General features: G+C 44.3%; 1 protein-coding gene across 1 annotated transcript in view; it reads right to left on the reverse strand.

Moving 5' to 3' along the window:
• Positions 1–23,767, reverse strand: part of SLC12A8 (solute carrier family 12 member 8) — a 148,244-nt gene that overhangs the window by 103,151 nt on the left and 21,326 nt on the right. Inside the window, exons 2-4 of the mRNA XM_070358937.1 lie at positions 19,909–20,055; positions 14,792–14,983; positions 6,261–6,492 (exon numbers count right to left, since the gene is read on the reverse strand). Coding sequence (XP_070215038.1) covers positions 6,261–6,492; positions 14,792–14,983; positions 19,909–20,055 — 571 coding nt within the window. The remainder of the gene's footprint in view (positions 1–6,260; positions 6,493–14,791; positions 14,984–19,908; positions 20,056–23,767) is intronic.

Consider the following 23,767-nt stretch of genomic DNA (forward strand, 5'->3'; position numbering starts at 1 on the left):
AGAAAAAATGACAGGAAAATTTTTTCAGCATATAATAAACATTGTCTAGCACTAACATAAAGCTAAATAAATATTTGCTTTATGTTGAATTGTTAAAGTAGAAGAGCTATAATATTGGGTTAGTAAAAAAGTTCCTTTGACTTTTTCTATAACATCTTACCAAAAAACCCAAACGAACTTTTTGGCCAACCCAATACGTTAAAAGGTAAGACAATCTAAAGGAAAAATAAGAGTACAGACAATGCAAAGATAAAGAAATACAAGTGGCAATTAAAAAAATGAATAAAATTATCCTCAGTAATGACTTAAGAAAAATTTTAAAAAGATCACAATTTTTGCCCAACACATGGCAGAAATTTAAAAGACTGAACATATCCAATACTGTCAAGGATATGGGGAAGAACTCTTATATACTGTTACCAGGTGTTCAGAAAGGAACATTATTGCAAGGCCATTCGGTAGAACCTAACAAAATATTCAATGTGCTTCATCTTTGTCCTATGAGTTCTACTGATAAGACTTGATCCTCCAGAAATAATCCTTCAAATTTTGTATAAGGATATTCATGTTGGCAACATGTAATAACAACAAACTGTGAAAACCTAAATATCAATAAATTAATGTTTTATATGGATATGGAATACTCTGCAGGTTTTCTAAAAGAACAAGGGAATCCTAAATGTATTGCCATTGCAGGGTATCTGTGATATATTATTGGGTGGGAAAGGAAGTGCAGCAAAGCAATATAGAATTACATTTTTACAAAGAACTATATTTACATGTTTCTGTATGTAAACATGTGCATACACGCTTGTACACGTATAGAAAATAGACTGGAAAGATATTCACAGTCTCCCTCTGGGAATGGTAGTGGGAGAATGGAGTAAGGGGAAAATATTTTCACTTTCTACTTTATATTTCAAAAATTTTAAAAATTTACAACATAAAAACATTAACTTTGTCTATGAAATAAAAGGAAAAATAAAATTTGACAAGTGTTATTTGTTTTCTGATTTTAAAATTAACTACTGTGGTTTTTAAATGTGTCCACAAATCCTTTGACACTTCTCCATTCAAAAGGTAGAAACTAAATCCCCTCCCTTTGAATGAGGGCCAGACTAAGTCACTCACTTCTAACAGTTTGTGGTAAAAGTGCTGCTATGGGATTTCTGAGGCTAGATCATAAAAAGGATGGCTCTCTCGCACGTGCGCGCTCTCACGCGTGTGCTCTCTCTTGCTCATTCTCTCTCCTGTCTGTCCTTGGGGAATCCAGTTACCTCATGACTTGAGGACACTCAAACAGCTCTTTGGAAAGGACCACATGGAGAGGAACTGAGGCCTCCTGCCAGCAACCAATACCAACCTGCCAGCTAGATCCTCCAGCTCCAGCCACGCTTTAATAAGTCTGCAGTCTCTGAACCTCATGAGAAAACCTGAGCCAGAACCATCAACCAAACCATACCCAAATTCCCAGCCCAAAGAAAAGGCAAGAAATAATAAATGCTTATTGTTGCTTTGTGCCACTAAATCTGAGGGTAATCTGTTCAGCAACAATAAATAACAAATACCTACCAATCTCCCTCTGGAAAGCAGAGTGGGGAAATGGATGGTTTTTTGGTTGTTGTTGTGGTTTTTTTTTTTAAGTTTTACCTTTTTTCTTTATACATTTATGATTGTTTGGCTTTTTAAAATCATTTATATTGAAAGAAAGAGAAAGAAATTTAGACATTCAAGCATATTCAAAAAAAACTATTTCCTGGCCTTAAAAATAACACTAGTGAAAAAGGACAAAGTTGGAGGACTGACATTGCCCACCTTCAAGACTCACTATACAGCCATAATAATCCAAAAAGACTGATACTAGGAAACAGATAAATAGAGCAAGAAAACAGAAGAAAGAGCCCAGAAACATATCCATGCAAATATAGTCAACTGATCTTTCGCAAAGGATCAAACACAGTTCAGTGAAGATAGGATAGTCTTTTTAACAAATGGTGCTAGAACGACTGGACATCCACATGCCAAAAAATTTAGATGCTCAGCTTATACATTCCACAAAAGTTAACTCAAAATGGATCACGGACCTAAATGTAAAACACAAAATTATAAACCTTCTAGAAGATAACATAGAACATCCAGGTGACCTTGGGTTTAATGGTGAGTTTTTAAATACATCACCCAGAGCATGATCTGAGAAAGGGAGAAACTTACGTTAGACTTCATTACAATTAAAAACATCTGCTCTAGAAAAGGCTCTGTTAAAAGAATGAAAAGACAAGCCACAGACTGGGAAAAATATTTGCAAAATATATATCTGATAAAGGATCCAAAATATACAAAGATGTCTTAAAACTCAATGATAAGAAAACAACCCAAAAAACAGGCAAAAGACACCTCATTGAAGATCATATACAGATGTCAAATGAGCATATGAAAACAGGCTCAATATCATATTCTTGCTGCTGCTGCTGCTGCTAAGTCACTTCAGTCATGTCCGACTCTGTGCGACCCCATAGACGGCAGCCCACCAGGCTCCCCCGTCCCTGGGATTCTCCAGGCAAGAACACTGGAGTGGGTTGCCATTTCCTTCTCCAATGCATGAAAGTGAAAAGTGAAAGTGAAGTCACTCAGTCCTGTCCGACTCCTAGCAACCCCATGGACTGCAGCCCACCAGGCTCCTCTGTCCATGGGATTTTCCAGGCGAGAGTACTGGAGTGGGGTGCCACTGCCTTCTCTGATCATATTCTTAGGGAGCTGCAAATTAAAAAACAATAGATATCAATATGCCCCTCCCAGAATAGCTAAAATCCAAGAAACTGACACCACCAAATGCTGATGAGGATGTGGAACAATAAGAACTCTCATTTGTTGCTAATGTGAATGCAAAACGGTACAGCCACTTTGGAAGACAATCTGGCAACGTCTTACAAAGGTAAATATAGTCTTACCATATTATCTAGCAACCATGCTCCTAGGTATTTATTCAAATGGGTTTAAACATCATATCTTCATAAAAACCTTCATACAAGTGTCCATAGAAGTCTTATTCATAACTGCCAAAATTGGAAGTGACAAAAATGTCCTTCAATAGGTGAATGAACCAAAAAAAAAAAAAAAAGAAACCTCAAAACAAACAAATCTGTAGTATACCTATTCAATGGAATATTATTCAGTAATAGAAAGATATGAGCTATCAAGGCACAAAAATACACAGAGAAACTTTGAATGCTTAGTGTAAAAAGGCAGGCTGAAAAAGCTACATCCTGTATGATTTCAACTGTATGGTACTCTGGGAGAGGCAAAATACAGAGGTACTGAAAAGATCAGTGAGTTCATCAGGTTGCCAGGAATTCAGGAGTAGAGATAGGAAGGAAATGAAATAGAGGGAAAATTTCAGGCATTAAAACTATTATGTATGATACTGTAATGATGCATGCATGCATGCATGTGTGCAAAGTCACTTCAGTATGTCCAGCTCTTTGTGACCCAGTGGACTATAGACCTCCAGGCTACTCTGTCCATGAGATTCTCCAGGTAAGAATACTGGAGTGAGTTGCCGTGCCCTCCTCATAATGAGGGATACATATCAATATATATTTGTCAAAACCTATAGAACTATAAACACAAAGGATGAACCCTCATCTCACTATTGGTTCACCAGTGATGACAAACATACGGGTGCAGGGTGTCATAGGGGAAACCGGTAGGGGAAGGAGACAGAAAGGATATGGGGACTTCTGCTGCATTGCGTAGTACGCATGCTCAGTTGTGTCCGACCCTGTAATCCCATGGACAGAAGCCTGCTCAGCTTCTCTGTCCATGGAATTTTCCAGACAAGAATACTAGAGTGGGTTGCCATTTTCTCCTCCAGGGGATCTTCCCAACCCACGGATCAAACCCATGTCTACTGTGGCTCTTGCATTGGCAGGTAGATTCTTTACCCCTGAGCCACTTGGTAATCCAGGGACTTCTGAACCATGTGCTAATTTTCTATAAACCTAAAACTGCTCTAAAAACTAAAGTCTATTTTTTTTTAAGTAGCACTAACTAATTGAAGGGAAAGTTGAAATAAGATAATGCAGCCACCTACAACCTCAGCAGAAAGACGACAGCTGTTAACACCTGGGCTTAGTTCCCTCCAGTCGCTTTTCCAGTTTTGGGTTTTGTTGTTGTTTTTTTTTTAATGTCTATGCGTACATCATTTTTTATTTTTTTAAAAGAGTTGAAATCATTCTGCGAAATCCATTCTGAAGGTTTATGGTCTAGTTTCAGTTTAGATTTTTAACTGCAAAGAAAGTAGCCCATATAAAACACTAGTGATACCAAAAACAGATTCTAGAGGGGCCAGTTGCTATGGGAATGATTGAAAATAAATTTCATTTCACACTACACCCTGGTAATGTACTGACCAGAAGGAAAGAGAAATATCGGGAGTAAGTCAGAAGGGTAGCCAAGAAAACTTCTAATCAGGAAGGCAAATACTTCAGCCTACTGAAGTTGCAAAGAAGCCAGTAACATCACTTTGCAATTTAACTACTTATGCTCTTTCAGCAACCATGTCAATGCGGGGAAAGGACCCAGGCAAATCGGCTGGAATACATTCTCTCTCTTCACTGACAGTTTGATGGCCAAACAGCCAGCAGGTCTCTCTCAGGATGTGGGCTGTCTCAGCAGCGTGGTGCAAAGCCAGGAAAAAAAAAAAATCACTTCTTCTCTCCAAAGGAGATGCTGCAAATGTGCAGGAAGCTGCAAAGCTAGAGGTGATCAGTCTGGACACTGCATTGGCCCTCAGCACTGGAGTGGGCCCTGCGTGTCCCACACTGTACAGGGGTTAACATTTTAGATGCTGGATCATGGGGCAGTCTGGAGGTTCTGGGGGATGGACCAGGAGGTCAGAGGGTAGGGGGCATTCCAGGAGCTCAGGCGAGTGACTATTTTCCCACAAATGAATCTTAACATATGAAAAAGCAAAAGGCTAGATCAGGGTGTTCTAACTGATTTCTCACCTGCCCACAACCAACACTTTTATGAGAGACAAGACTGTTTAGAATACACCCCAGGGCAGCCTTGAAGGGAAAAAGCAGAGCCAATACCACAGACAGACTGTGGTCCTGTTCCCATCTCCGGGAAGAGCACAGCTTTACCATCAAACAGATCCATTTCATACTCAGCTCTGCCAAGCGTTACTATAAACTATATAATCCCCACTTTCCTCAGCTGTAAAAGCAGTGTAATGGTTTCTCCTCCATGAGTTTATGATAATGAGATAAGCCCTGGGAGGTGCTAGCCAAAATGCCTGGCACAGAAGTGCTCATACGATATAGTGCCATCGCCGCCGCCACCATTAGAGATGGCTGGTCTGTGCTCCTGATTTCTTTCCTTTTTCTTTGTTAACATAGCTAGGGGTTCCATCACCCTCTCTCTGTCCATATTTCAACACAGATGTCCAATCACTATCACCGTAAAATACAAAGTCCCCAAAGTGTGAAATATCAGGCAGTTATCTTTTTCCTACAGCATCCCAGGAATGGTTCTGTATTCTGGAGAGAAACAAAGACTTCTGACGCCAAACCATCCCAAATCACAAAGCTACTGATACAGTTATGGACATTTTGGGTAACAGACTCTAACTCAAACATAGGAGCTAGGATTAGAGTTGCCAGGCATCATCAAGGCTGCAGAAAACCCAGGATTAAACAGTGATTGATTGGTTACCAACATATGACACCATTTCCAAATGGTGCAAAAGAATATCCAGCTGTTTGCTTTCTTTCTTTAAGCTAAGGATTCATATTTTTGTTTTTAAAAAATCAATATTGAAAACTATAATCAAACATACATCTGTCTGCATTTCCCAGAAATGACAATTGTTAACATTTGTTATGTTCGCATCAAGTCCTTTTTAAAAAAAAAATAATAGGACAGATAAAATTAAAATCTATTACCTTCCCTACGCCCAAATCTGTTTATCTACAATTCCTATCAAGAATTTATCTTTGTCTAATCCAGTTCTACTTTATTCTTTCCCTTATCGAAAATTTTTTTCTAACAGAAAGCAAATTAAAAAAAAAACAATGTACAAGGGAAGATGTCTATGTGAAGAGAAGCTGCACCAGGACACACTCTCACCTGCTCCAGGCACAGGACACGCTCACTGCAGGCAAAGGGTATCAGGGTCACTGTGCATACTCAGACCTACCAACATCTAGGAAGCAGAGCAGACCCCCCTAAGGCCTGTGACTGAACACCCAAAGGCTTACCTGGGTCCAGGTGTGTGAAAGAGCCCACCACAAAGTCCAGGGTGGACACGGCGAGCAGGAGCAGCAGCAGCAGCTGGAGGCGGATTATCCATTTGACACCTGCTAGGTTAATCCCCAGCAAGGCCAGAAGCACGGCGACTGAAATTCCTCGCACGGCCCAGATATTCCTGAGACTCAGAAGATCTGAGACGGATTCAGCGAAGCCGGTGATGTACATGGCACCTGCAACACACTGACAGGCATCTCCAGGTAGGAAGAGTCACCAAGAAAAAAAAAAAGCCTCAGGGCTGCCCAGCACTGAGGACCCTGCTCACCTTCGGAATTCAACACCCAGAAAGCATCAAGGGGGTTAAACGAGCCCTTCTTCCCCAGGAGCCCTTCCTGGGGCCCCTTCCTTCCTGCCAACATCTCTCCCACCATCCACAGGGGAGAATGACTATCAGTGGTAACTAACATGGAAAGACTATGGGAGGAAGAAGATGGGGCTTTGGGCCAAAGAGACCTTGAGACTCCCCTGTGAAGAATTAAATAGAGAACACAAACACAGGGTAGAGTGGGGTCCTATCTCAGAGCCTTAGAGGCCACTGAAGCAAACCGCAGTGTTTTCTCTATTTCTTTGAATGTGTTACTATTATTTTTTAAATTACCTAAAATTTAGAAATGAGAAAAAAATGAGCAGCGCATTCTTCTAATGTCATATGGAACATTTCATGCAAAAATGGGCTCAATAAAGGACAGAAATGGTATGGACCTAAAAGAAGCAGAAGATATTAAGAACAGATGGTAAGAATACACAGAAGAACTGTACAAAAAAGATCTTCGCGACCCAGATAATTACGATGATGTGATCACTCACCTAGAGCCAGACATCCTGGAATGTGAAGTCAAGTGGGCCTTAGAAAGCATCACTACAAATAAAGCTAGTGGAGGTGATGGAATTTCAGTTGAGGTCTTTCAAATCCTGAAAGATGATGCTGTGAAAGTGCTGCACTCAATATACCAGCAAATTTGGAAAACTCAGCAGTGGCCACAGGACTGGAAAAGGTCAGTTTTCATTCCAATCCCAAAGAAAGGCAATGCCAAAGAATGCTCAAACTACCGCACAATTGCACTCATCTCACACGCTAGTAAAGTAATGCTCAAAATTCTCCAAGCCAGGCTTCAGCAATATGTGAACCGTGAACTTCCAGATGTTCAAGCTGGTTTTAGAAAAGGCAGAGGAACCAGAGATCAAATTGCCAATATCTGCTGGATCATCAAAAAAGAGAGTCCCAGAAAAACATCTATTTCTGCTTTATTGACTATGCCAAAGCCTTTGACTGTGTGGATCACAATAAACTGTGGAAAATTCTTCAAGAGATGGGAATACCAGACCACCTGACCTGCCTCTTGAGAAACCTATATGCAGGTCAGGAAGCAACAGTTAGAACATGGAACAACAGACTGGTTCCAAATAGGAAAGGGAATACGTCAAGGCTGTATATTGTCACCCTGCTTATTTAACTTATATGCAGAATACATCATGAGAAACGCTGGGCTGGAAGAAGCACAAGCTAGAATCAAGATTGCCAGGAGAAATATCAATAACCTCAGGTATGCAAATGACACCACCCTTATGGCAGAAAGTGAAGAGGAACTAAAAAGCCTCTTGATGAAAGTGAAAGAGGAGAGTGAAAAAGTTGGCTTAAAGCTCAGCATTCAGAAAACGAAGATCATGGCATCTGGTCCCATCACTTCATGGCAAATAGATGGGGAAACAGTGGAAACACTATCAAACTTTATTTTGGGGTGCTCCAGAGTCACTGCATATGGTGATTGCAGCCATGAAATTAAAAGACGCTTACTCCTTGGAAGGAAAGTTATGACCAACCTAGATAGCATATTGAAAAGCAGAGACATTACTTTGCCAACAAAGGTCCATCTAGTCAAGGCTATGGTTTTTCCAGTGGTCATGTACGGATGTGAGAGTTGGACTGTGAAGAAAGCTGAGGGCCAAAGAATTGATGCTTTTGAACTATGATGTTGAAGATTCTTAAGAGTCCCTTGGACTGCAAGGAGATCCAAACAGTCCATCCTAAAGGAGATCAGTCCTGGGTGTTCACTGGAGGGACTGATGCTAAAGCTGAAACTCCAATACTTCGGCCATCTCATGCAAAGAGTTGACTCGTTGGAAAAGACCCTGATGCTGGGAGGGATTGGGGGCAGAAGGAGAAGGGGGCGACTGAGGATGAGATGGCTGGATGGCATCACCGACTCGATGGACATGAGTTTGAGCGAATGCAGGGAGTTGGTGATGGACAGGGAGGCCTGGCGTGCTGTGATTCATGGGATCGCAGAGTCGGATATGACTGAGCGACTGAACTGAACTGAGTGTTAAATAGATGATGGTACTGTCACTGGAAATTTGCAACACAAGTTATAAATAAATATTCTTGAAACTGAAGAGATTTACTTTTAGGGGAAAGTTTTGACAGCTCAAAAATCATCTTCTCAAAAACCTAAGGATTTGAGGGTAAGAGGTAAAAGTAACTATGGAATGTAGGTAAAAGAATCAGAGATTTCATATTTGGTATGTGGAGGAGCTGATAAGTAATGTTTTTGTTTGGGAAGTATAGAAAAAGTATAATTACAGCTTCTAAAAGCAGATAGTAACTACCCAAAGAATGAAAAGCATAGTAGAACTTCCAAATCAACAAGGAGGAAAATAGAACAGAAATAAATTTAAGCCATGTTGGCAAAATAAGGAGAAATTTTTAAAATTTCAAATTATCTAGAAAGCAATAAAACAGATTTACTCTAAAACTTGAGAAGCACATTAATGCTGCATTCAGAAGGGGGAAAACTATAACTCCTATTTTCTTTAATAGTTTAAAAATACATTAACAAAGTATTAAGAAGTGATTTTAAAAATCAATATAAATACAAAGATAGAAGAAATATTTAATAAAAGGATATGTGAAGTTAATAAAATGAAAGGAAAAAACAAAAGGTATACAAAGAACAAAGCTGATTTTTTCTTTCTTGAGATCAATAAAATACATAAACACCTGACAGCCTGATTAAGAAGAGAAAGTACAAAAATATAGACTTTTAGAAGTGACAAAAGGAATAAAACTACTCTTACATAAGAGAGTAAACAATGAATAGAGAATGAATGTACCATGAATTACAGTACACCCATATCATACAATACTAAGCAACTAGCTTAAAAGCATGACTTCAAGGCATTGACCTAGCAGAATGTCAATGACTTCTTGTTCAGCGATAAATACAAGTCATAGAATAGGTTATGAAATGTGTCCCCATCTTTGTAAAAACAAGCAAGTGCTTCAAACATCCATAAATTCATGTCAGTGGACACAGGGAAGGTGCTGAACAGGACACTTGGTGTTCACACTGGTTACCACAGGAGAGGAAGGAAATGACCTTTTCATCTCCATTATCTCTGATATGCTAACTGTTACAATGCACATCATTTTGCACTTTTAAAGAAATTTTATCAAGGAAAATAAGAACAAACACATTTAGAGTTTTATTCTGTTTATGCAAAAACTGCATCTGGGCACAGTGTCTCTAGGACACAAGGCTCCCCCATGGCCTGACCCCTGCCAGCGAGCTCAGGCCTGGCCTGGGCTCCCCTAGGGAGAGGTATGGACAACGGCGGCTGCCAGCCCCTGCCCAGAGCAATCCAGCCACCTCAGACACGGTCTACCCTCCAACTGTGAAGCTCCTCTTCACTAGAAAATATCCCTTTCGATTTATTTAATGTGTAAATCTCCCCAGAATTTACTATATTAAAAAAATTTTTTTATCTCCTCTTAAAGTTTAGAATCACAAGCATTCCTTTTTCTCTTAGGTCCTCTACGGAGAACTCCTAACCCTCTGACACAGGAACCAGAGGGTGTCACCCACTATATTTTCAGGGCGTAACACTTCCCTTTGAAAGCATTTCTTTTTTTTTTTAAAAATTGCATTTTCACAATCATAGGCATTTTCCTTTCCAGAAAGAAAATCTACATAGAAGACAGAGCTGTCCTTCCACAACCCTCCTCTTCTCACATGAAAGCCTTAGTTTAAGGTCTGAGTTGGTAGGCTATATGTCCTACAGATGTGTTGGCCCCCACATCACAAACCCCAGGCCTGTACTGGGTCCGGGAAAGCTTCCTGTCCTCCATTGTTTTTACAGAGTCTAGTGAGCAGCAGGTAAGCCATGAATAAATGTTTTTAGACAGGACAGTGCAAGCTGAAGGGGGATATTCTGTGTCCAGGGCAAGCGGTCCTGAGGAAGCACTCGGGTGAGTAGGACACGGAGCAAGGAGGGACTCCAGTTCATCACTTCCTCCACACACAACAGGCCTGGCACCAGTGTCTCAGATGAACGGGGAAGGGTCTGGAAGGATGCAAAGCAATGGAAAGTTTCGTAAGCTTAAAAAAAAATCATTATTTTAAGTGTCTGTATCTTCTTAATGTTGATGCTCTGGGGCAAGGGCCAGCAAATTCTGGCACTCTGGCCAAATCCTGCTGCTGCCTGTTTGGGGAATAAAGCTTAACTGGCACACAGCCATGCCCACTTCAAACTGTCTATGGCTTCTTTCACACTTATATAGCAGAGCTGAGTCACTGTGAAAGGAACCTAGGACACTCTCACAAAAAACTAAAATATTTACTATCTAGCCCGTTTTAGAAGAAGTTTGATGATCCTGCTCCAGGGCACAACAGGCCATCTCCTCAGTTCAGTTCAGTCACTCAGTCATGTCCAACTCTTTGAGATCCCACTGCTGTATGCCAGGCCTCCCTGTTCATCATCAACTCCCAGAGCTTGCTCAAATTCATGTCTATCAAGTCTGTGATGCCATCGAACCATCTCATCCTCTGTTGTCCCCTTCTCCTCCTGTCCTCAATCTTTCCCAGCATCAGGGTCTTTCCCAATGAGTCAGTTCTTTGCATCAGGTGGCCAAAGTATTGGAGCTTCAACTTCAACATCAGTCTTTCCAATGAATATTCAGGATTGATTTCCTTTAGGATTGATTGGTTTGATCTCCTTGCAGTCCAAGGGACCCTCAAGACTCTTCTCCAACACCACAATTCAAAACCATCAGTTCTTCGGCGCTCAGCTTTCCTTATAATCCAAATCTCACATCCATACATGACTACTGGAAAAACCATAGCTTTGACTAGATGGACCTTAGTTGACAAAGTAATGTCTCTGCTTTTTAATATGCTATCTAGGTTGGTCATAGCTTTTCTTCCAAGGAGCAAGTGTCTTTTAATTTCATGGCTGCAGTCACCATCTGCAGTGATTTTGGAGCCCAAGAAAATAAAGTCTCTCACTATTTCCATTGTTTCCCCATCTATTTGCCATGAAGTGATGGGACTGGATGCCATGATCTTAGTTTGAGTTTCAAGCCAACTTTTTTGCTCTGCTCTTTTACTTTCATCAAGAGGCTCTTTAGTTCTTCTTCGCTTTCTGCCATAAGGGTGGAATCATCTGCATATCTGAAGTTATTGATATTTCTCCTGGCAATCTTGATTCCAGCTTGTGCTTCATCCAGCCTGGCATTTCCCATGATGTACTCTGCATATAAGTTAAATAAGCAGGGTGACAATATACAACCTTGACGTACTCCTTTCTCTATTTGGAACCAGTATGTTGTTCCATGCCCAGCTCTAACTGTTGCTTCTTGACCTGCATACAGATTTCTCAGGAGGCAGGTAAGGTGGTCTGGTATTCCTATCTCTTGAAGAATTTTCCAGTTCGTTGTGATCCACACAGTCAAAGGCTTTGGCATAGTAAATAAAGCAGAAGTAATTGCCATCTCCTCTGGCAATTACTAAAAATACATAAGGGCATGCATGCCCTGGGATGAGAGGATTAGGGGTTAATAAGAACCAAAGCTATGGTTTTTCCAGTAGTCATGTATGGATGTGAGAGTTGGACCATAAAGAAAACTGAGCACCAAAGAATTGATGCTTTTGAATTGTGGTGTTGGAGAAGACCCTTGAGAGTACCTTGGACTGAAAGAACATCAAACCAGTCAATCCTAAAGGAAATCAATCCTGAATATTCATTGGAAAGACTGATGTTGAAGCTAAAGCTCTAATACTTTGGGCACCTGATGTGAAGAACCGACTCACTGGAAAAGTCAGTCACCCTGATGCTGGGAAAGACTGAAGACAGGAGGAGAAGGGGCCGACAGAGGATGAGATGGTTGGATGGCATCATCGAATCAATGGACATGAGTTTGAGTAAACTCTGGGAGTTGGTGATGGACAGGGAGGCCTGGTGTGCTGCAGTCCATGGGGTCGCAAAGAGTTAGACACGACTTAGCAACTGAAATGAAGAACCAGGAATGAGGACCCTCAGAAACCCTAATCACTCTCTGGAAGAAAAAGATCTCAAATCAATGACCTAACCTTCCACCTTAAGAAACTAGAAAAAGAAGAGTGAACTAAACCCAGAGCAAACAAAAGGAAAGAACTAATAGAAATTGGAGCAGAAATAAATGAAACAGAGGTCAGAAAAAGAATAGAAAAGAAGCAACAAAACCAAAAATTGCTTCTTTGCAGACAAACCTTCAACTAGACTGACCAACAAAAGAGGAAGACTCAAATGATTAAAATCAGGAATGAGAGGGAGACCACTGCTGTCAATCTTACAAAAACAAAAGATTATAAGGGAACCTGTGAGCGATTATATGCCAAAACATTAGATAACCTAGATAAAAAGGACAAATTCCTAGAAAGATATAAACTACCAAAACTCAAGAAGAAACAGAAGGTCAGAATATGCCTATGTAAGTAAAGAGACTGAATTAGCAATCAAAAACTTCCTACAAAGAAAAGCCCAGGACTAGAAGGTTTCACCACCAAAGTCTCCCAAATGTTTAAAGAAGAATTAACACCAATCCTTCATAAACTCATCCCAGAAATAGAAGAGGTGGGAACACTTCCCAACTCATTCTGTGAGGCTAGTATGATCAGGACACCCAAACTAGACAACAGTATCACAAGAAAACTACAGATCAATAGCCTTCATAATACAGAGGCAAAAATCCTCAGCAAAATGCTAGCGCACTGTATCTAGCAGCATACGAAAACAGCCGCATCCTTATCAGAGAGCCCAGCCCAGGTCAGGCAGAGAAGCAGCAGGGGCGTGGTGAGGACGCGGACCAGAGGGGCACGGATGTTTCTGGCTGGGTCCCAAACCAACAGAAAGCAAGCAAGCAAGGCTGTCAGTGCGATGGCTTTTCAAGAGGGGCTGCCTGCCCTCGGAAAACATCTTTGTGATCACTTTTCCTCCCAAGTCAGTGCACATTCAGGAGACTTCCTCTCTTTGGGGGTGGGGGGCAGGGTGGGGGGCATGAGCAGGGAGGGCTTCCTGTCCAGTAGCACCGGTCCCCTGTCTGTGGTGTCTGCTTCAAGAGCTGAGCTTTCTGTCTACCCCAGGAAGCAGGGGACTTCTGTTTGTTCCTCTTGCAGCCTGCCTGACTATAAAACAAAGTAAAAAAAAAAAAAAATCAGTATATAAATCCCCGGGATAATAAAGTAAACTGACTGTTTATTGCTCACCTCCCAAACTACCCTGCTTAAAGATATTTCTCCATAAAGGCAAGGGGTTTTTAAGAGTGCACTGACCATGTGTCTGCCTTCCACGCATCTGTCCTATACACACACACACACACACACACAGAGCTTCGTGCTGTTGGAGAATCAGATGTATTTTTGCTACAATATCCTGCCCCTGCTGCTTACAAACAAAAGGAATGGACTGATGCTTTCTTTGAGGAGACTCTTGTACTCTTACTTAGACAGATTCTTTTCTTTAAACTATTTTTTCAGCCACCCACCACCCTTTGCACCATCATTAAAGCCTTTTTCAGTCCAAGAAGTCCTCACAAAGACCTGCTTCTTAATGTCTGCACTTGTTTCCTCAGCACTAGGTCACCATCTCTGTGTTTTAGCTAAACACGCTTCAGTACTTCTCTCTCCTCAGTGGTTTTCTGAGGGCCTCCGTCCACCCCGGTGAGGGGCCCCCTCATTAGTATTCTCCTTCTCGGACAGGGCGTCCACACAGGGGCTTTCAGCCTCCCTCTTGAGGCCGTCAAGCCATCAATGAGCCTAGAGCTCCGGTTCATTTGAGAACTGTCTGCTTCTAGGGAAGTCCCTGGCACAGGCGGAATGTCCCCTTTTCAGTGTAAAAGTGCCCCAGGGACTAGGCCACCCAGCTGCCATTCGGGCTCCAGCCACTGCTGTGCACCCCCTCCCCAGAACAGGCTGTAAGGATGGTCCTAGCCCACACCTCCCTGCTCCCTGGCAGCAGCAGGACTCCAGAGGCAGAGGTAGTGGAGGAGGAGGCTTGGAGACCAAGGATCAGGGCCCTGGACCAGAGCCCAGCTCCGCCCTGAGCTCCCTCAACCACCCACTTGCCTCTCAGGTCAGCGGTCGGGGGAAGGGGGCAAGTGGAACGTGGATGAGAAGGTGGCGGCAGACGGCAAGTCGAGAGAAGCCATTCCACAGGTCGGCAGCCTCACCTGTCCAAACACGTACAGCAGCCCGATGGTGCCTCCCGTCTGCCCACCAAGGACCGCAGCAATCATGGAGTACACGCCGCCGCTGCCCACGCCGCAGTGCTCCCCAACCCCGATGCCGGATAGCACGGTGACCAGGGCCACCAGGGCGACGAAGGACACCAGAAACACGCCCATAAGCACGCCTGTGTTTCCCTGCAGGGGGGAAAGCAAGCAGTCAGTTCAGAGTCAGGGCACAGCGGGAGCACTGACCACCACCCCCATGTCCTCACAGGTGAGCCCGCTGGGAAAAGGCAGAGGCGGCACCACAGGGGTGAGGCCTGGGAGAGATTCCAATGAGCCAGGTGTTCTCACAGCAAACACTAAGAGACTTCCAAGCCCTGACAAGTCAAGTCAAAGCCACTTCCTACCCCCACGAGGCCCCTCCTGGCCTGTCCTCTCCCCTTCCCCACCCTCCCATCCCTCAGCTGACAACTCCCCCACAGACACACTGGGTGCCCCAGTGGTGATCTCACTGCTCCCTCACCTCCACCCTCCCACCCATGAGGCTCCCGCCTGGAATGCCTTCCTGCCCACTCCTCTTCCCTCACAAGTTGACTCCAGTGCATCCTTCAAGACAGGGTCCATTTCCTTCTCCAAGAAGCTGTCCCCAAACCGCTTCCTCTGGACTCCAGCAGTATTCAGGGCTTAGTGCCCATCCCAGCACTTGTCTTACTGAGTCTGTTTCCAAGCCCATCTTACCTCTGGGCTGTGTACTCCGGGAGAGCAGGATTAGGTTTGGGGAGGGGGTGGTTTCTTTGCCTTCTCCATTTCTCTTTCATCTGTGTGCCCAGTGCACGTCTACTATATCTACTCTCTTCTCACTCTTCTGAAAGTTACTTGCATGTTTAGAAGTTCGATGCTTTGAAAAATTGGTTAATTTATATGAAATACCTTTTATAAATGAGGAAAGAAGCATTGTTGGAGAAGACTCTTGAGAGTCCCTTGGACTGCAAGGAGATCAAACCAGTCAATCTTAAAGGAAATCAACCCTGAATATTCCTTGGAAGGACTGATGGTGAAACTCCAATACTTTGGCCACCTGATGCAAAGAGCCAACTCATTAGAAAAGACCCTGATGCTGGGAAAGATTGAAGGCAGGCGGAGAAGGGGATGACAGAGGCCAAGATGGTTGGATAATATCACCGACTCAGTGGACAAGAGTTTGAGCAAACACTGGGAGATGGCGAATGACAAGGAAGTCTGGTGTGCTGCAATCCACGGGGTCGCAAAGGGTTGGATACAACTGAGCGACTGAACCACAACAAAAGCTGTGTGGGGGTGGATTTTCAGCTGAGAGTAATGCCATACGAAGCAAAACTGATTCTATTAATAGAGAAGGGGAAAAAATGGACTTAAAGTTTGTCACAGTAAACTACAGGGTACCTAAGGGATTAGGTTTCATTCTGTTATGTTTTATTCAGGAAGTTACTTATTTTGTTGATTTTATATTTTTAATGAACTTATACTATTATCTTCCTTTGTTTTTGTGTTCTTGTCTACATGGGATACTTTTTTAAAAGTCTGTATCAATCTTTCAGTTTTCATACCAAAACTGCCACTATAACATTTTTCAAATTACAAACATGTTGCCAAATTATTCTTTAGAATATTTTCTATTTAAAAATCACTTGGGTATGACCTCTACTTTATGTTATCCCCTAAAAGCTCTACTTTATTTTTGGCATTTCACATGTACCTTTATTTCCATGTTCAAATATGATTTTTCAGGCAAAACTAATGTCAGAATTGAAAAGGAGAGATCGCTTTAGGGCAAAAGGATGTATTTGTGTGGTGGCAGCCTCAAAGATGGTCCTGGTGGTCCCCACCTGCAGGCATTCACGCCCTTGTGTACCCTTTTTCCCTGAGTGGAGGCTGGATGGTGTGACTCACTTTTAGTGAGCAGAGCCCCACAGAAGTGATGAGATGTCACTTCTGAAATGAGGGTATGAGAAGACCACGCCTTTCATCTTGGGCAGCTGCTTCCTCACACTCTCTAGGTTGTTGGCCCTGGGGGAAGCCAGCTGCAGGTACTGAGACAACACTGTGAAGAGGCCAACATAACAAGGCCTGACGACAACCTCATTGTGATCTTAGCAACAGACCCTCTGCCAGTGGAGCCTTCAGCTGAAACTGTAGCCCTGACTGATGGCTCGGCTGCAATCCCATAAGAAAGCCTGAGCCAGAGGCAGCCAGCTAAGTTGTTCATGGATCCCTGAACCACAGTAACAACCAGTTAAATACAAATTTGTGACTTCAAGCTGCTAAGTACTGGAGTAATTTTTTATGCAGCAATAGATGATAACTTATACAAGTTTACTTCACTTGGGGGATGGGGCCAACACTTCTAGATAGCCTCTTCTCAAAAAATAATCACCCAGCAGAAAAGTTAAGAGGAGGCCCTACGATTTAAGAATCGAGATAGAGAGAGCCTATCCTTTCCTCCTTCCACTACTCTATAATCATCCCCTGCAGAAGGCAGAGCCCAGGGGCCCAGGCTGTCACTGCCAGGCCTTCTTCCGCCACAGCAGGCAGATGGCTGGGCCTCCCTGGGACACAGGCTGGAGGTGCTGGGGAGAGGGGCGGTACCCAGGAAGGGGAAAAGCCAGAGCTCAATCCCAGAAGCCAGACAATGCCTGCCGGCACAAGGCATCTGAGCTGGAGGCTTTGTGTTTTGTAAGGGCTCCCCTGTAAGTTATGGAGGAGTATGAGAGGCAGGGATTCACACCATCCATATTAGAGAGGTTGCTAAATCTGCTCTAAGCTTTCCACACATTAATAAAGAAAACTTTCAGACCCACTTTCAGGCTCTGGTTAAAGGTAGAACCTGAAGCTACGGGCCTGGGTATGGAGGAGAGCAAGAGCTGAGGAAGGGCTGGCCTCACCCAGCCTCCTAAGAGGGCTAAGAATCACATATACCCCACTATAGTGAAGCTCTCATCCCCTAGAATTTACAGATGTGACAGTTAATTTTATGTGCCAGCTTGGCTAGATTATAATGACCAGTTTTTTAGTCAAACGTTAGTCTAGAAGTTGCTATAAATGTATTTTTAAGATGTGTTTAACATGTACAATCAGTTGACTTTAAGTAAAAGAAATTACATAATATGGGTAGTTCTCACGCAATCAGAAGGCCTTAAGAGCAAAGACTGAGGTTTCCCAAAAAAGAAGGAATTTGGTCTCCAGACTGCAACATATAAGTTTCTAAGTTTTCAACTCAAAAACCTGCAACTCAATTCTTACCTGCATCTCACTTAGCCTACAGATTTTGGACTTGCCAGCCCCCATAATCACATGAGCCAAATTCTGACAATAAACACATACACACACCTCTCTCTCTACCTCTGTGAGATGACAGAAAATATATACAGCCATCCCTCAGTATCCCCAAGGGATTAATTATGGGACTGCTCTCAGATACCAAAATCTGTGAATGCTCAGGTTCCACAGTCAGCTCTCCCTAACCAATTTCACATCCACAGATTCAACCAACAGTGGACCATGTAGTACTGTAGTATTTATTGAGAAAAATCCAAGTATAAATGGAGTGTGTGGTTCAAACTCGTATGGTTCAGAGGTCAACTGCATATTGGTCTCTGCACCTGGTTTCTGGAACAAAGTCCCTGAAACTTTGTCATTTCTCCAGTGACAAGGGCACTAGGAACATCTGTCATTCTAATATTAGTGCTTGACCCCATCCCTGAGCCTGGTGGCTCAGATGGTAAAGAATCTGTCTGCAGTGCAGGAGACCTGGGTTCAATCCCTGGGTCAGGAAGATCCCCTGGAGAAGGACATGGCACTCCACTCCAGCATTCTTGCCTGGAGAATCCCATGGACAGAGGAGCCTGGCAGCTACAGTCCGTGGGGTCGCCAAGAGTCGAACGCGTCTGAGCGACTACTGGTTTTTCCCTTTCCATCCCTGACCCAGGGCTACTAAAACCCTCGTAAACTCCTAAGGGATAAAAGCCCTAGGAGCATCTCTTGTTCTAACCAGGCAGCTGTGAGTGCGTTCCTGGGTGGGGATTAGTCACCAGAAAGACCAGGTCATGATTAGAAGCTTGGAGTTTCCATCACCACCACCCTCAACATGCACATACACTTCTCTAGAGAGGGGAAAGAGGCTGGAAATGGAATCAATAATGGACCATGTATGCTGAAGTTATACAAATCCCCAAGGTTTGGGGTTCAGAACGTTTCCAGGTAGGTGAACACATCCACATACCAGGGCGGTAATACACTTCAACTCCACGGTGACAGAAGCTCCTGCTCCTAGGACCCTTGCACACCTTGCCCTATGGATCTCTTCATCTGTCTATCAATCTATATCTTTTATCATATCCTTTAATAAGCTAGTAAACCTAAGTGCTTCCCTGAGTTCTGTGAGCTGCTCTAACAAGTGAACTGAATCTGGGGGAGGTGTCAGGGAAACCCCCGAAGCACAGGGGCAACCAAACCTGTGATTGGCAGCTGAAGTGGGTGGGGGCAGCTTCATGGGACTGAGCCCTTAACCTGTGCGATTTGACGCTCTCTCCAGGTAGACAGTGTTAGAATTGAGTGAAATTGTAGGACACTCAGCTGGTGTTACAGAATTGCTTGGTGAGGGGAAAAAAACCCCATATCTGGTGACCAGTAGTGTCAGAAGTGAAGCGAAAGCAAAGAGAATGCACAGAGGACTGTAGGTCTTTACAGTTCCCTCTGCCTCTCCAGGCGGGGCATCAGCCAAGTCACAGATCACCAGGACAGCTGGAGAGGGTCACGAACTGGAGGCAAACTTGCCATCAGTCTGCTCTCCCTGACCCACCTCTAGTCCCACCCGAGACGCACCCTGACTTCTGTGCTCTCATTTTTCTAGTTAAATCCGTGGTGAGGCTTTCACATGAACCTCTGTCTGAGGCCCAGGTTCTCAGGATTTGCACGTAAAAAGCAATGCTAGCTACTCCATGTGCTTGATCTTGTTTCCTGTCTCTGGAGCATCTGTGCTTTAGGAATCTGTCGAGCACTCTGTGGAATACCCAAGGGTGACAGAGCTTTCCACGTCCCAGGCCTAGAAGAGGCTCCAGCGCCACCAGCTCATCACTCACCACCAGCCAGCCGGTCCTTAAGAAAAGGACAACCCCAAAAATGTTGATCATGCAGGAGGTGAACACACCGTCCCAGGTCCCGAACAGCACCGGCTCCCATACGAACAGCTGGATCTTCCACCAGGGTTGGGGCTGGGCCAGGGCCTCCTGAAAACAGGGCACACAGCAGTCAACTCAACAGCAGTGGGGGTAGAGAGGGATGCTGGGGGAAGTCAGCTTTAAAGCTCTGCATTTCGCCACGCCACACAGGCCTATGCACACTGCGATTCCTATGCCCGCATGCAGCGCAGACATGCTGTTCAGCAAACTTTGTTCCCTCTCCTTCTGCCCACTCTGGGGACTGTTTCCTAGCCTCTTTATGGGCGGTGTGGCCACATGACTGAGTTCCAGCCACTGGGATGTGGGTGAGCCTGGGATGCTGGGCTCCAGTTCACACAGTGGTCACGAGCTCTGGGTGATGCCACCCTCCCTCTCAGTCCTCTGTTCCTGGTGGGGAACAGCAGCTCCCAGCAGTTACTAGTCTTTGGGGAACCTTACTTTACTTAGCTTTTTGTTGCTCCCGCCCTTCTAACACTTCTGTAATGAACTCTGTATGTTAAATTCCCTCTGTTTAAAAAACCTAGGGCAGTGTCTGTGTTCCTCACTGAACATGAGCTGAGACAGTGATTCCTAAGTGCCCTTTCACCCCAGACCACAGAAGCCCACGGCATCGTTTGGCAGTTGTCTGGAATGAAGGCTAACAAGTGGTGAAATAGACACTTTGCTCACTTTTCCAATTCAAAAATAACAAAGGCACTTACGGAACACTCAAACAGAAACTCTTTACTAGAAAGACTAAAACTTATGGAAATGATCTTAAAATCAGTAGCCACTCATACTAGGAACTGCTTCTGCATAGGTTTGGTAATTAAATTCAAACATCACTAGAGTCCTCCAATGGCCTCCAATTGCCACAACAGTGATGAGTGACTCTCACCTGGGGACCGGGGAAAGAGGCACCCAGTCAAGACCCACTGTGAGCAGTAAGCCTGACTGGTGCATGTATGTGAGCTGTAACTTCAGAGAGAAAGCAGGAAAGTCAAGCGACAGGGAAATCGGAGGTCCAGAGTCAGGGGCAGGGCCCCTGAACATCTGAGCACAGTGGGTGTGCCTATGATCTAGGACCAAGCCCAGCATCCAGCTATACTCAGTTAAAACGGAAGGAGAGGATTCCAGCTTCCTGCCTTGTATTGTGCACCGACAGAGGAAGAAAGGGCCTCGAATAATCATCAGGGACATCAATGAAGCCACACGGGACAGATGGGCCGGGGGACTCCTTGGAGTCTCTGACAGTCCCTGACACCAGCTGGAATGCCTTTCATCTCTGTGTATTTCTGTTCATGTCTTTAGCAAACTACTAATGAGCAATCTCCTGAAAGTCAATAAACATGAGAACAGTGATCATGGTTCAGAGTGAAGACCATGCCAACCTATGCTTGTCTTCAAACAAATGGTACTGAGGGACCCTGGGGTAAGTATAATAAGACTGCTTTCCAGGATCTTAATCTCAAAACCCAGGACCTGGCCCAACTTCCTGTCTCTGCTTATGTTCACTTCCTACCATGGCTTGTTGCAGGTCTATTATTTATTAGAAACAGTCATAACAATAGCAACAAGGTGTAATAACTTAGAGAGTGGTTTCAGCTTCCATATCAATTCCCTCCACTGGTGCTCACATCATCCCCGAAGGCAGGCAGGGAGAGGGCGCCTGTCTACAGCCCGCTGAGGAAAGAGAGCCCGGGAGAAGAGACACAACTGCCCTAGGTCCACAGCTGGATTGCAGTTCCCCAACCCACACTGCAAAACCCGCACCACAGCTCACTTGCTCTTTTCTCTCCTAAATTTCACGCTTTATGATGCAATTTCTAACACCTGGACTTTGCTTAAGTACTGCTGGCTCAGTGGTAAAGAATCTGTCTGCCAATGCAGGAAAGCCCTGGGTTGGGAAGATCTCCCGGAGAAGGAAATGGCAACCCACTCCAGTATTCTCGCCTGAAAAATCCCATGGACAGAAGAGCCTGGTGGGCTACAGTCCATGGGGTCACAAAAGAGCCAGACACGACTTAGTGACTCAACAACAACACCTGCTTTATCCTTAAAATTCCTGTTGTGATTCTAGAAACTTTATTCATCATTCATCACAGTCTTCATATTTCCACTCTGAAGGGCTGTTTTGTTTATTTGTTTAGTTACCTAATAGGATATGAAAAGCCTTTCACTCCCCGGACCTCACTGGACTAAACCAGCCTTAAAGGTGCCGCACACATGAATGAGGCAGAAACTTTAGGAGATCTTCACCCTCAGAATAAAGCTGTACGTAAAGGCATGCGTGGTTTGAAATGAGTTTGGTGGCCCCAGTGTTGACCTTGTAGGAGAGTACTAGCCAGAGAGGGAGAGCTCAAACCAGCTCCCATGCATAATAACAGTGTGGCCCCAGGGCTGGTACAATTCTTACACCAGTTCCAATGTGTATGTGTTTGCCCCTCATCAAGCAAGCCTCTGATACCAGCTAGGTGTCCTGTAATTCAACTCAGTTCTGACACCATCTACCCAGAGATAGTGTCATCCCACAATCAAGGGCTCAGTCCAGCAGACTGAGTCTGCTGTAATCTGTGTTTACCTGGGAAGGTAAACAGCTTCCAGGGGCTGTTGATCGGAGGTTCCCACCACCCCCTTCTTGGGTTCAATTCATTTGTTAGAGTAGCTCACAGAACTCAGAGATCACCAGCTTATTATGAAAGGCTAGAACTCAGAAACCACGGGATGGAGGAGATGCCCAGGGCCAGGCTGGGGAAAGAGCCTGGGACACCCACACCTTCTCCCAGGGCAGCACCGTCCCTTCATCTCCATGTGCTCACCAAGCCAGAGGCTCTCTAAACACTCTTTTTGGGTTTTCTTAGGAGGCTTCATCCACCCCACTCCAGTACTCTTGCCTGGAAAATCCCATGGATGGAGGAGCCTGGTGGGCTGCAGTCCATGGGGTCGCTAAGAGTCGGACACGACTGAGTGACTTCACTTTCACTTCTCACTTTCATGCTTTGGAGAAGGAAATGGCAACCCACTCCAGTGTTCTTGCCTGGAGAATCCCAGGGACAGGGAAGCCTGGTGGGCTACCGTCTATAGGGTCACAGAGTCGGACACGACTGAAGCGACTTAGCAGCAGCAGCAGCAGCAGGAGGCGGCGGCTTCATCACATAGGCATGATTGATTAAATCACTGGTCACTGGTGACCGATTTAACCTCCAACTCTTTCCCCTCCCCTTAAAGTTGCAACCCTCTAATCACATGGTTGGTTCCCCTAAAAACAGCCCCCACCCTTAGGTGATTCTAAAAGTCACCTCATTAATATAAACCCAGATGTGCTTAAAACGCGTTTGTTATAAATATCAAGACATCTTATCACTTTTATCACTTAGGGAATTCCAAGGGTTTTAGGAGCTCTGTGTAAAATACATATTAGCATGAAGGTGAAAAAGTGAAAGTGTTAGTCACTCAGTTGTGTCCAGCTCTTTGTGACCCTATGGCTCGTAGCCCGCCAGGCTCCTCTGTCCTTGGAAATCTCCAGGCAAGAATACTGGAGTGGGTTGCCATTTCCTTTCCCAGGGATCTTGCCAACCCAGGGATAGAACCCAGGTCTCCTGCATTGCAGGCAAACTCTTTATCATCTGAGCGACCATGGAAGCCCATATTTATCATAAATAACAGTATCCCAACCCTGCCCTCTGTCTGTCCTGCCAGCTCTCTAAGTCCCCCTAGGTCTTGCTCAGACAGGTTGCAGACAGAGCCACGCCCTCAGCATGTGCAGACCTCCAACCAGAGG

The sequence above is a fragment of the Bos mutus genome, chromosome 1, assembly GCF_027580195.1.
Source record: "Bos mutus isolate GX-2022 chromosome 1, NWIPB_WYAK_1.1, whole genome shotgun sequence".
In the NCBI taxonomy this organism is placed as follows: domain Eukaryota; kingdom Metazoa; phylum Chordata; class Mammalia; order Artiodactyla; family Bovidae; genus Bos; species Bos mutus.